This window comes from Falco cherrug, chromosome 14 (genome assembly GCF_023634085.1).
Source record: "Falco cherrug isolate bFalChe1 chromosome 14, bFalChe1.pri, whole genome shotgun sequence".
NCBI classification, from domain to species: domain Eukaryota; kingdom Metazoa; phylum Chordata; class Aves; order Falconiformes; family Falconidae; genus Falco; species Falco cherrug.
Window position 1 is genome coordinate 22,850,914 of NC_073710.1, and position 14,156 is coordinate 22,865,069.

Consider the following 14,156-nt stretch of genomic DNA (forward strand, 5'->3'; position numbering starts at 1 on the left):
CGGCAATGCTGTCTGCTCTCAGCAGTGCTCATGCTGCCACTGTTGCCCTCAACTCCTAGCAAGCAGCAGTGCTTCACTCTTCTTTCCCCTCAGTATTTTAGGGCTCACATAAAAGGGCTGCTGTTCCCTGCTTCTAGACAGGGCCTGTTTGCTTTCTCTTTTTCCTCTCTCCAGCAGTGGGATTAAGCAGCTCCCATGTGCCGGAGCTGCCTCTGCCCTGCCTGCTTTCCTCTTTCTGCTCCCAGAGCCGTCCATCCCTGTGCCAGAGAAGGGTGATGTTCCTTGCCTGATGGCTGAGCATTAGAAATTATCTCATCATGACTAATGTGAGATTTACCACAAGCAAACATTCAAGGAGGGAAGGAATCGTGGCTATTCCCGACTCCATTTTTAAGGCAGGACGTAAATCATTAGTATTCAACACATTGGTTTCCAGCAAAAGCCTGAATCAGACCAGGGTAGATCAGTATGAGACTTCTGAGATTTGGGGTGGAGCTTATATGTATTTTCTGACTAGAGAGAAGCACTTCATCTGCAGTGACCCAGCTATGAAAGAGACTTTCTTAATGCACTGTCAGTTGTATAGATGTAGAATATCAGCATTTTTTTTCCACAAAACCAAGAAACAAAGTATACTTAAAATATAGATTGAAATGAAATATTTCTAGAGGACTAGCCTGAAGGGCTTTTATTTTTTTTAATGATTTTTTTTTTTTTATCTATGATGCTCACCTAACAGAGCAATTAGTGCAATGGAGCGTCCCTGATTCGAATCCGTGGTAGATTGCTATTAAAGGAGGTATTAATGGGCTGCCGAGAGCTGGGAAATTGTTGCAGAAAAGTGTGTTTATGGAGTATGGTGCTGGCAGGCATGATTTCAATCGGATTTGACATGTTTAACATAAATGTATACTGCACAGCTCCTGCAGTTTATGAATAATTCCTACAGGCCTACTGCCTTTCTAATTACTGAAATTGAAAAAAACAGGTCAGGCACATCCTGACGGAAATCTATTACTGCCCTTCCCCCCGCTGCTGCTTTTTTTTTTTTGTTTTGTTTTTAATATATGGCGTTTGTTGAGCACTTAATGGCTGGGATATTCTGTGGACCAGAGTAAAGACAAGAGTGAGGGTGGGCTGGGAGGAAGGGGGCGAGGGGGGCGATGGAGCAGCTCTCAGCCCTGCCTTCTGTGTGAAGGAGACCTAGGAGAGGGCATGGGAAGCCTGGCTGTAACTGTGCTTTTTTCCTGAGGATTTGTGAAGTACAAAAGGCTCCTGGGCACCAGGAAAACAGCCAGGCTCAGAGCGTGCCCGGCCCCTGGCAGCACCCACAAGTGCTGGGTTCCTGCCCTGCGTGGGGCAAAGGGGAGGCAGTGGCCCAGCGGTGGCTCTGTGGGGACCCCAAAGGCCCGTCGGCCCATCCCCAGGGCAGCCCCTGGGATCTTCCTGGGGCTCTGGCTGCTGGTTGGAGCCAGCCGGCCGCAGGTGCTGCTCTGAGCATCCCCGGGCCCCTCCGCTCCAGCGGGGCTGCAAAGCCCAGCCACCCACCCACCCTGCGTCCTTGATTCTTCCTTGCGGCCAGCCTGATCATTTTTATGACTCTCTTTGAACTTTCTTTGTCTGTTTATACCTAGCGAAGTATGGCTACTTACAAAATAAAAAGCAGCAAAATTACCAGTCTGGCCCAAATGGAAGAACTGTTGACTCCTCACAGGGAAAGATGGTCCCGCGCACCCCCGGAGCGGCGCTGGCCTTCCCTGCCTGCATGGCTTGCCACTGGCCACCTTTGCCGGCTGCTGATCTCGAAAGCACGTGCGTGTTGTGCTCACCGCAGTGAAAGCCAGTTGCTCCCTTCCCAGCAGTGACAACACTAAAAGCCATGGGTGCAGCAGTCCCTGCTTTCTAGGGCGTTGGGGAGCGCGGTGGGGCCATTGCAGTGCTGCTGCCGGTTGGATTGCCATGCTGCAGCGGAGCCACCCAACAGCTACTTTGCTGCTCTCAGATACTTTTTGAGCAGGTTCTTCAGTGAGTGGGTCACTGCCGATACCTCCGCCACCTCTACTCTCCACGTTCACTCTTCCCTCACTGGCAGTTTCTGCTCACCCTGTGGCTGTGAGCTGCCCAGCAGGGGTGGTGATCCCTTGCTGGTTTTAAGGAGTTACCAGAATTGGTGTTTCTTAGACCATCTCCCAAGCTCAACATGTTGATTTAATAAATTAGTTGATATGGACTCTCTTAGTAGGTTAGCCGGAACATTTAATCGGTTGAATTGGACAGTAACAGTAACACAGGTTGATAGCTGGCTCAAGAACCATATGAAATAGGTAAATATAAAAGATTATTGCTTGCTTGCTTTCAGCCACATTGTAGTTCAAGAAAACCCAAGATTTCCTATGGTTTTCAAAATACCATCTTAGACACCATTTCTGGAAGAAACAGTGCAGTATGACTTTGCAAAGGTGGGGTCATGCTGGGCACAAGACAGGATGATTTGCTGCATACCCTGTCTTCTGCTCCACACGAATCTCTTGAGCAGCTGTCAAGCTGGGAGCAGGGAGGCTTCCCAGCTTTGGTCCAGGCCTTTCCTTTCAGGTGCTTCCTGGAGCATTTTGCTACTTGTGTGTCAAGGTCAGCTTCTGCTGTGGCCACTGCCACGTCCACGTCTGCGAGCTCCTGGACCCTCACGCCAGCACGGCAGGGCTGCCTGCACCCGTGTTGCTCTGTGACTCTCCTGCTGCCCGGGTCAGAGTCAGGATTCTCATAACCTTTGGGATTGATCCGTAACTTAGTGCCATCGCTGCAGTATTTCTCACCTAGCCTGCTCTTGGTTCTCTAGGCAGTGGGGCTGCAGGTGGGTCCCAGGGCCGCCCGCGGCAGTTGGCAGAAAAGGGGTTTATCTGCAGGGCCACAGGGTGCATCTGCGGTGCTCATGATGGCAAGCAAAGCACTGCCTCCACGTGCCCCGTGTGCTGCTTGGTGTCTCACTGCGATGTTTTCTGGGTGCTCTGTGTTTGTACCAAGTGTGGCAGCTGGGGCTTCTGGGTACTGTAATATGAATATTTAATAGTAATTCGGTTGTTCATACTCACTGCAGGCTGCAAGGTATGACACAGCATTAGAAAAACACTATTTGACCATTTTCGGGACCACATTTCTGAAAGGCAGCAGTAAAGGTCTGGGTACAAAAGTGTGCTTGCAAATCTCTGTGTATTTACTTCTGTCTATCATGCGATCATGTTATTTATCAAATACGGAGTTGAAAAAATACTGTAGAGCAACAGGCAATATACAGGCCTGTTAGTATGGCTACAACATCTTATTAGAACGAGTGGTACCTTCAGGGAATAAGGAACGTAAACAGACAGTGTTTCAGAAAGAAACATTCAACCATGTATTATTAAGACAGGAGGTAACAACCGGGCGGCGCGGCGGCGGTGCTGCATGCCTGGTGCCTGGGCATGGGGGCCAGCAGGGCTCTGGCCGCTTTTTGTGTCACTGCAGTCTCTCGGTGGGGTTACCTGCTCGGAGGTGTTCTTCCTGAATTAATACAAATTGCGTGTTTCTGTGGGATAGCGACTGTCTGCCAGAGAGGCTGAGAGTGAAACTTTGTGCGCCCTTACTCTGTGCTCCGAGCTGCTGCTAATGGAATGGCACGGGTAGGTCTGGGCTGCAGGGCTGGCCTTGCCCCTCGCCCGCAGGGAAGGCTGCAGGAGCATGAAAACAGACAACACAGTCCACTCCGGTCTCTGTTTCGGGGGGGAAATTGCAGCTGCTTTAAGGATGCTCCTCTGCGAGCCCCGTGCAGAGGTGACGGCATGTCCAGCCGCAGGGCTGTGCAGGCAGGTCCATCTGGTCCAAGGGCTCGTGATGCTGAGTAATTGCTCCAAGAAAACGTCCAGGGATGTTTGTGGAGGGAGGCGCCACCAAATATGGAATTTTGTTTTCCATCGGGCAGTGAAAACACCGTTCCATGGTCCTGAGAAAACTTTTTCCCAGGCCGGCTGCAGAAGTGGGTAGGAATGGAGTTTCTTCAGTAGGCTGGGGGCAGGGAGGGTGTTGTTTTCTAAATCGATGGAGGTAGCAGAAACCCCACTGTAAATTTCTAGGGCAAGTGGCAAGCTGGTTTACGGAATGCAGGGAGATGAGAACCTCTGGCTTACGGAAAGCAGCATGAATTAATAATCATTTAATTGGCTTTTCCATTATGTTGCTGGGTTGGGAGATGGAAGTTTAGATGAAGGGGCTGTCAGTGGTGCTTTAGCTAAAAGAATCTGATGGTTGGGAGGTGGGGTGGCGACTCCCTTCCCACCAGGACGGAGAGCAGGCAGCTTTGGGGACCCTTGCCAGTTTTGCCTCTGGAACTAGCAAAGGAATGAATCCCCACTTCCAACGAAGTGTCCCATCCCACCTCTGAAATGACACCTGGGAGGATTCCTCCTCCTCTGAAAAGCAGAAGCTGCTGAGGAAGAGTGAGAAGACAAGTATGTCTCCAGGGCTGTGGTGGGCCAGCGTGCCTGCAGCAGTGCCCATCCTGTTGCACCCGGCTGTCGGGTGCGCTTGTTGAGAAAGGCACATCTGAACTAAATCCATTTCAAGAGTCAGAATAATAAAAACGCTAACTAATACATAGTTGTACACCGTACTTTAGAGCTAGATTCCTTTTTCCTTCCTGCAAGGCCTGGACCAGTCGGTGTGGTGTTAGATGTGGTCAGGGCACCGGCACTGTGCCTCACCTTCTCTGGTGCTGAGCTGCCATGTGGGGCTGAGGCCCTTTTGGCATTTTCAGCCGAGGACATTTTGTCCCATCCACTCTGTGCAGACACAGAGGTCCTGCACAGCTGCTGGAGGGTTCTGCAGGCAGGCACCGAGCTGCGTGTCCTCATTTCTCCAGGCAGAAAAGAGTTCTTAATTCCTCTGATCTGTGATGTGGACTGAATGTGTCGCTTTGTGTGTTCGGCTGTTTATCAACAATAAACTTCAGTCTCAGTGTTAAAATTCCCCGTGGAGCTGTCATCCCAAAAAAATAATACTTGGAACAAATATTCCATATGCGTTTTTCAGAACTCTGCAACAGACCAGTTCTTCCAGGTATCTGGACATTCGTTAATAATTTTGGTTTTGAAGGATTAAAGTTATGGGTTACATCAAGTGCATTTAGTAAAACTGGGCACTTCAGAGATGGTAAGTAAAAGTAAATTTTAATTATCTTTTACTTTTGCCTGATTCTAAGCAGGCTGCTTCCCAGTAGAAAGGAAATAAGAAAATACCCTGCCGTGACTCCAGAGGTTACAGCTAGCGTTCAGCAGCTGCAGGGTAGTTGACAGTTGGGTTGCTGAATTCAGTCACCGCCTCCAAAACCACCACACCGGGGAGCTGCTCAAAGCAATGCAGAGTGAAGCTGGTGGCGGAGGGTGAGGACCAGGGGCTCCCTGAGCTCTTCATGCCTCGCTATACCTGTGCAGATCCTGCTGCCGGTGGGGACACACCGGTGCTTTGTAAGTGTCCAGAGCTCGTGCTGTAGAAGCTTGCCTGGGTTTATTAATAGGGTTTGTAGGGTTTTTGTGGTTCTCACACTGTTGCCAAAGGTGAAAGTGTTGTCATCCTTTCTTTGGAAAGGTGACCTATACATATGAGCAGAGGTTTCTCCAGCCATCCCTTTCCTCCCTCACGTCCCCTGCCCCTCTCCCAGGGCTGGCAGTGCCAGCATGGCTCGCTGCAGCGCTTGTCAGTAGTTTTGTGGAGCAGATGACACCCAAAGGTTTAAAGTGGCAGATGACAGGTACAGAGCCCAGTGAGACCCTGTCTGGACCATGCAGGAGACACAATTGACATCCAGGGCAGAGAAGTCTAAGGGGACCTGAAGTCATGGCTGGTGGTGTCAGCCCAGCCTGGTGCAGGGCTGGAGCAGAGCTCGCGTTGCTGCGTGACCACACTGGCAGACCTGAGGTCTCTGGACACCGGTCCTGACGCCTGACTGCCTGATTGGGGCTGACACTTCAGTGTCCAAGGTCACACTGAGAAGCGGACAACGTCAACAGCAATTAGCCTTCATATCAGGGCCACTCACATCACACAAGGCTTGGGCAGGGCATTTTAAGGCAGGGTTGTCCTCTGCCTGCCACAGTGCTGGCTCTCAGTGGTGGTCTCTGCCTCCCCAAACCCACCGGGAGGGACTGCTCTCCTCGGCAGAGGAGCCGCGCAGGTGGGTCCAGGGTAGTGCCATGTTTCTTGTGCTCCATGCACATTTTATTAGTAGGAAGTAAGGAAGTCCAGCTTTGGTGCTGTAGACCTCTAATGACTTTCCAATTCTGAGCCCCAGGGAGGGTCTTGGGTTCAAGTGAGCAGCCTGACCTGAGAAGCTGCCCATCGTTGTGTGCAGGGGCAGGGCAGGTTCTGCATTGGTGTCCGTAAGTCAGCACTGACCCTGCAGACTTGTTCTACAAAGAAGCTCTAGGTTTGGATGTTCTCATGGAGTTGGCAGCGTGGCGGGGTCCTGTGGTTTTGGTTTCAGATACAGCCAGAACTTCACATCTATGCGTGGAGGATGTGTAGCCAGCCAGGGTTGAAATACCGGGCGTGCTGTGGGGAAGGAAATCACCTCTCTACCAGGAGAAACTGAGGAGTACCAGAGCTCCTCCAGTCCCTGCCTCCCTCTGGCAGTGTTGTTATCTATTTGCAATACGTGTTTTCCCTCTCCTGGAAGTTACTTTGCTTCTATTTAACTGAACACGTAGAGATGGGGTCTGGCAGGGAGGGCAGTTAGAAATGGGGATTCTATTTCTTAACGTGATGTGGTGCCTTTTGGAACACAGCTCATGGCAATGAACAGACAGACCTTTGAAAAGGAAGCAGTTTGCCTGGATCTTACTCCGACAGCATCTTCTGAAACAAGGAATGGATACCAGTGGGTCCACAAAGAGAATAAGAGACAAGGGGAAGAGTATGGGGGAACCGGTCTCAGAATGCTACAGTGCCTTGTTAATCGGCAGCCGATCCATCATATTAAATATCCAGCTGTCATATATTACCTTTCAAGTGAAAATGAATAACTCCCATTAAGGGCGAAATGGGTTTGAAGTCGATTCGAGACAGATTAAAGTACTGTTATGAATGTGTGTTCGGGGAGGAGGAGACAGGGGCTGTGTATAATATACTTGTCCTTACAGTTTTTAAATAATAGATGTCCCACAAATTTATGTACTGCAGGCTGCCAGGGTTCGGGGGGAGGAGGTAAAGGTCAGGCATGTGCTTCGAGTGCCACAACTTGCAGAGTGTTTCGCTGTTGACTTCTGGGCTCATTTGCCTTTTTCTGTTCTGCTGGAATAAAATCGCCTTTCCTCAGCTTGTTACGGTGTGAGGATGTCAGAGTCCCACCCCAGCACTGGCGGTAGGCTGGGTCTCTGCCATCGTGGTTTTGGTGGGGCTGCTTGCTAGGAAGCACCCCTAGATGTACGCTTGTCCCCGAGGCACGCAGGCCGAGCTGGCCGGTGCTGTCCTGGCTGTGTGCCGCTGCCGCTGCTTCCAGCGCAGAGTGTGAGTCACTTGGGTGACAGACACAGCTTCCAGCCATCTCCAAGGCAAACACATCCTAGAGTGTTCATATGCAGAACATCCTAGGTGAGCTAGGAGTATCAGTTCTGCTTTGTTGGGTCAATCCAACTGCTCGTGGAGGTGACACATTGGCCTTCACATCTGGCCAGGCATTTGTGTGTCCGATGTAAACACAGGACAAGACTTTCCTGCACCTGACAGGTTGCAAGCAGCCCACAGAAGTAGCTGAGATTTCTCTTCTAACTATAAATGACACAGCTCCCTTGCTACGGAACATAATCAAGAATGAACATTTTTTGGCCAGGCGTACTTTGTAGGATGTAAGTTAGTCCACAGACTGACCCCCCTCCAAGTCCTCAGTATGTGTTTCAGGCAACAGCAGCAGACTAAACGGAAATACTGTCTTAAGCCTTTTTGGAGGTGTCCTGATACAAATCTCTTTTTGTTGCAGCACCAACCAGCCAGGCAGAGAAGGAGCTGACAGAGCCTCCAGCGTCCTCTAAACGAATATCATTTCCCAGCAGCTCTGAGTCGCCTCTCTCCTTTAAATGGTCAAAAACTTCAGAGGAGACAAAGTCAGAGCAGGTAAGGAAGAACCATCTAGCTTTTTGTGCATCTACAAGCAGGTAATTTGTTTCCTATGTGCCAAAAGCAAAAAATAAAATAGGAGAAGGAGGATGAAACGTGATAACTGGTGGTAGGAGAAGGCATCAAATTATTACAGTGTAGCTGTAAGGAAAGAGGAAAGCAGTAGCTGTAACAATTACGTGATTCATTTGTCGTGCTTTGCAGATGTATCAGTGTCCATATTGCAAGTACAGTAATACAGACGTGAACCGGCTGCGGGTGCATGCCATGACCCAGCACTCAGTGCAGCCCATGCTCCGCTGCCCGCTCTGCCAGGACATGCTGAACAACAAGATCCATTTGCAGCTGCACCTCACCCACCTGCACAGTGTGTCACCTGACTGCGTCGAGAAACTCATCATGACGGTAAGGGGCTGTGTAGTCAAGCATGTCTGCTGCTTTCCTAGCAAAGATGAGGAGTAAAAGGATGGCCTGACCTGCATGGGCTGACTTTGCTGCAGTGGGCAGCTCCTTCATCTGTTAGGGCTCCGTCATCTGGGTTTTTCCCACCCCTGTATGTTTTGACTGCAGACACTATGTTGCCCGTGCTTGAGCACTGTGGAAACTGGCAGTGCATCGGTGTTGGGTAATTTCCCTGTGAAAAGATTGCAATAAATATTATTTCCTTTAACTACTGAGGTCATTGCATGGGATCGCGTTTTGCACAGAAGCTTCCAGGAGGTGCGGTAGCTGATGTGCTGTGCCGCTCCTGTGGTGGAAGGAAAGTGCTTGTGTGTTGATGAGCACTTCCCCAGAAGGACAGCCAGGGTGATTAAGGTAACATTACAGGAAATTAGGTATCACGTTTCTGCTTAAGATACAATTTTAAGAACCAGTAGAGTAACTTCCCTTGGCGGTCTCGTCTCATGGAGGGGAGACAGTCCTATTGTGCAGCCCATGTTCTGTGCTTCATTCACTTAATGATCCTCATTGTTATGTTGTATGAGGTAAGTTGGATCTGTTGCTTCTGTGAGGAGTCGCTCCATCCAAAACTGCAATGCTTTTGTTGTGTAACAGTTCCCTTTTTCAGGGTAACTTGAGCAAGCGAAGGATGTGCTGCTGTTGACCCAAGGCAGGTGGAACCTTACAGGATTGTTGAATACTAGAGCTATAGTTTCAAGTGCTGTTTCTAAAATGTTTGGAAACCCCTGGTTTTAAATTAAAATTTAAGCAGAGGCAGTTAAAATTACCTGAAGTAGGAAGTTAACCACTGAAGTATAGAGTGAAAGTTTGCTAGATAAAGTTAACTGTCTTCACGTGGAGCTCAAAACTTGTGACAGCTCCTCTTCTCAAGCTGTTTGTCAAACAACATTGTGCCCATGCATGGGCTGTGATTGCTGCTGCTTGTGCAGCTCCTGATGGGGAGCAGAAACTTCAGACGGCACATTGTGGTTCAGCACAAATGTGTTTGCACCAGGCTTTTCTTCTGCCCTGCATCCTTGTTTTAGCATCTAGTGTGGGATTCCTTCTCCAGCACCATCTCCAAGGAATTAAAATTCATCTAACACGAGGGCTAGTACTTGGTGAGAAGTAGCGAATTAACAGCACAGTGTTCAAGTTCTCATTTGTGAGACAGACCTGGGTTTGTGCTCTGGCTTGCTTTACCCCAGAGCCGCTGACCCAGAGTCTCTGCTGCTGCTGTACTCGTGGAGTCATGTGTGCAGCTGCTGGACCTCTGCCATGGGACTTGTCACAGTGCAGAAATGCTCATGAAGGCTTTTGCTTCAGTAAATAACATTTTGAGTCCCAGAATGTTTCTTTCATGAATTCCCTTTTCATAGGTTTCACATGAGTGTGCCTTTCCATTTGCTAGCATCAGTTTAACATACAGGTAAAATTAATAAGGCACATTTTCAAAAACCCTTCTAAATTCACAAATGGGATGTGTTGTCATATTCCTACACTGTTACTTCTTTGGTATAATCTTCAAGACAAGGTTGTGTCTGCATTTAAGAACTTGTCATCAAGTATATGAAATAAGTGTTTATTTTGATTCCTGTCAGTTCTTTCTCTTTGTGATTTTTTTTTTTTCCTTACACCCTGTTTCTGCTTGTTTTCTCCTTTCTTTGCTGTTTCCTGACAGTGGAGGTGAATAATACTGTGTTTGATGTAATACTCCTGTGACACATCGTCTGAGCAAGCACATGCAGAGTCACCCAGCTTTTCTCGTACAGTTCTCTAGTCTTCTCTTTCTGTCACCCTTCCAGTCCTCCTTTATGCTTTGTCCTTGTCCGATGCCTTTATGCTTTGTATCTTCCTGCTGTGCTTTACCAACTGCCTGTCCTCTCGTGTTTCTGCCGTCAGGCTCAGCCGTTGCTGAAGCTGTGTCCCGCGCCCCGGCAGGCTGCAGGGTGTGCGCTGGCCGCTGTAGGACCAAGCACTCCCGACCAGCCGTGAGAGCTGTGTGCACCCCAAGTAGGTGCCACATTGCAAAACCCATTAAAAATCCAGCAGGGCCAGCAGGTCCCAGCACTCTCTGAAGAACAAAGTAGAGAGAGGTAGAGCGAAAGAGCACCAGCAGCTCCCTAGCCCTGCGAAGCTGCCCGTGGGCTCTAGGCATAGCTCTGCTCTGCTGGCCACTCGTGTGCCTGGGTCGAGGGGCAGTCCTGTCACAAAGGCCTTGGTCTCCTGTGACCTGCATCCGTTTTGATTGATGGTGCTTAAGTGTGTAAATACCTTCCGAGGACTTGAACGAATCTTGTTAGCTTCTAACTAAATTGATGGAAGACATTTTGACCTTATAGGAGCAGTGAGCAGAAGCTGAGCCCCATTCTTGGCCCAGCAAGCATAACCAGTTTGCTAAGGGTATCTGTTACGCTGATGTGGAATGGTTGGCTCCTGAGCTGGGCTCTCGGCAGAAGGTGCAGCCCGGGACAGGTGCAGCTGGGCTGGTCCATCCTCTTGGCCTGAGCCTGTCCCTCCAGGATCCAGGGGGACTGGCAGAAGCCACTTGTTAAGGAGCTTGGGACACACCACAGAGGACGTGGCCAAAGCAACTGCAGCACTGTGGAGGACAGTCCCCTTAGGTGAGCACATTGGCTGTGCTGGCGCAGGGCCTCATCCTGCTGCTGTGGAGCACAGGACTTCTGCTAAGAGCTGTGGAGAATGGCTTAGCCATGAAGCTCATCCTGTTGCTTCCTTCTGGTTCTTCCACCTTGCCATTGCCACTGGCCCTGGGCAGCTGTTCCCTCTGGTACCCAGAGATACACTGGGGAGGAAGGCTGCCTCTCCCGCTTTAAGTCCAAGAGCGTGTGGGTCAAGAAGGCGATTCTTTTTTGCATTGTGGCAAATATTTTGAGATATCAGTATGGCTTGTGCATAATGCGGCAGCATCAAAGGTTCCTAATTTTGCTCATTCTAGCTAAGATTCCCGTCTCAGTCTGACACATGAATCGAGTCTTGGTGCCACGGTGAGGGAATTGCAGCCCAGTAAATGGGAGCCAGGTCCCTTTCGACACAGTGTCTTTGCGCTCGGTATTTGGAGGAGGCTCCAGTTAATAATACCTTATCAGACGCCTTTTAGGAACCTGCAGTGTCTAATATGTCTGTTGCCATAGTAACGGCTGCTTGCTTGTGCTCAGCATCTCAGAGCTGGCTGTTCCATGCGCCGTCCTTTTCATATCACAAGCAGCCGGGCTGGCTGCCCCATGGGACACCCAGGTCCTCCCCACCAGCCCAGGCGCTGGGACAGGGACTGGCAGGGCTGCAGCCACAGGCTGTGGGGAAAGGAGTGTGTGTCGTGTCCCTGCACAGCGTCGGGGTCGGGGAAGCACCCGTGGGGCAGGAGCAGGGCTCCCACCATCCCCCACCGTGTCCTGTAGCTTCCCGTCCATGGGGCTGGTGAACGGACGTGCCCAGGTTCATTCTGTGCGGCATTTCAGCCGCTCTAAACAGATCTAATCGTCATCTTTCCACATAACAGCCTCTTTGCTAATCTTGGGCCTGCACCGCTTCAGCAGAGAGCCCCTTAATGAGGGTGAAGTGCAGCGCGCCTGCATAGTCGATTGACAAGACTGATGGGCTCAAGCCGGGAGAAGGGACGGCTTCCCGAGAGCCTCCAGGAGCTGGGGGCTCTCCCTCCTCCCAGGGCTGGCTTTATCGTTCTGCACATTCCTCTCCTGTCATTTCTGTTGTCAGTTTTCTCTTCCTCAGTTTAGGGCGTCTTCCCAGTGTTTCAGCCATCTTTCCATCTTTTTCTTTCCTCCCTTGCTCTAAGAGTAATTCTTGCCTGTCCCTGCCAACCTCACTTCTCCCTCTTGCTATCTTTACATTTTTTTTTCCTCTTTCCCATTGTCTTTTCCTATTGCTCTCTCCCTTTTGCTGTCATTCAATTTTTCTCTCTCCCTCCTTCTCACCCCCTCTCACTCCCCCCTTTCCCTCTCACTCTGTGTCTCATTCTCCATCTCGGATGAAGGTAATGAAAATAATCGGGCTTCATTAATTCTGAGCCCTGTGAGATGATAGCCATTTGGAGCCATGTTTGCCAATTAGATGGTCTAAATTAGAAGTGACCTTGGTATACTGCCATCGCTTTGCCTCTCTGAGTCTAATGAAGCTTTTCACTCCAGCACCCTCTCTCTCTCTTTGTAATGGAAATTACCTCCTTTGTCTGGTTCGGGAACCTTGCAATGCATGTGTATTTCCCCCTGGTTGTGTGGACATAAGGATAGTAATGTATCTCCTCAGACCCCTTCTAGAGATTTTCTTTTCAAAAGCCGCATGATTTCAGCATTTTGGTGTGTTAAAGGGGGGAATTGCGTAGACTGTCCACACATTTGGTCACTCAGTCCGGAGGAAAGTCAGAGCAGGCAGATCCAGCGCGCATGGGGAGCTGGCCGCTCACACTAGCCAAGATTAATTTTTCAGACGTGCCAAGAATATGCTTGTGTCACACTGCCAGGGCTCGCGTGGGAGGGGTGTTGCAGCTCTCAGCCTCCGGCCTGTGTTGATAAGCTGCTCTGCAGTTCATAGTCTTAACAATCTGGTAGATCCAGTAGTGGCAGGAGCCACACTTGTCACTGCTGTAGGTTGTCACCGGTGAGGAGCGGACCTGCAAGTTCTCCAGACCAGTGACAAGTCTGTAGGTGTCAGGGCATGTGCCATCTGCCGAAGATGCTCGTGGGGCAGGGAGGCAGGAGACATGGCGTGTCAGCCCTTGGGGTTTTTGTAATAGTTGCTCACTGGACCACATTGTCTATAGAAATGGCTGTCACATCAGGGTGCCCATGCGTGTCAGTGAATCTCATCATCATAAAGAAATTTTATCTGCTGAAGGGCATCTGAATTTCATCCAAAAGGGAGGGTCCTTGGAAGCGGAGGGGCTTGTCCCAAGAACTTTCCATCTTCTAAGGCAGATAATTGGCTTCTCTGCAGTCTACTGTAGAGGGAAGTTCTCCAGCCAGCCTTCCAGTACAGACCACAGGGAGGACACTGCGAAGTGGGGCACAGGAGGGGCTGCCACAGTCTCTGGCCCAACCTTCCCCTTCCTTCACTCTTTACCCAAGCAAGTTCCCTGCCCCACTGAGCAGGATGGGGATGGGGACGGGGCAGTCGGAGCAAAGTGTGTGCCCTGAGTGCCTGCCCCAGCTTTAGGGATTTTCTTGGAGCCACTGACCCTGGTCGTTGAAGTACCGGTAAACAGAACCTGATCCACGTATTGGTATCCAAATGTCGGGTTGTCAGAAAGAGCGGGTAGGAGCAAGCTGCCCATCCCTCCTCCCCTCCTGGTTTCATTTCGGCAGGAAGATCAAGAGCAGCACAGGTCAAGGAGACCGTTTGCTTTTTGTGCAGTAATGTTGGGAGAGCAACCTAGAGGAGACCTTGGATGCAGGAGCAGTGAGGGGACGGGCGCTGCCAGGGCTCCACGTGGAGGCGGGTCGGCTGTGACAGGGGGTGGTGTTCCCAAGCTGGGTGGCTTTGCTGGTGGCTTGTGGGCCAGAAGATCAGGGCTGCAGCTGCGAAGGGGATACAGTTTAATG

The 14,156-nt window shown here is 50.3% G+C and overlaps 1 protein-coding gene across 1 annotated transcript in view; it reads left to right on the forward strand.

Annotated features, from left to right (window-relative positions):
- The window catches only part of ZFHX3 (zinc finger homeobox 3), a 173,774-nt gene that overhangs the window by 140,249 nt on the left and 19,369 nt on the right, over positions 1 to 14,156 (forward strand). The window contains 2 exon segments of the mRNA XM_055726321.1: positions 8,003 to 8,136; positions 8,344 to 8,544. Coding sequence (XP_055582296.1) covers positions 8,003 to 8,136; positions 8,344 to 8,544 — 335 coding nt within the window.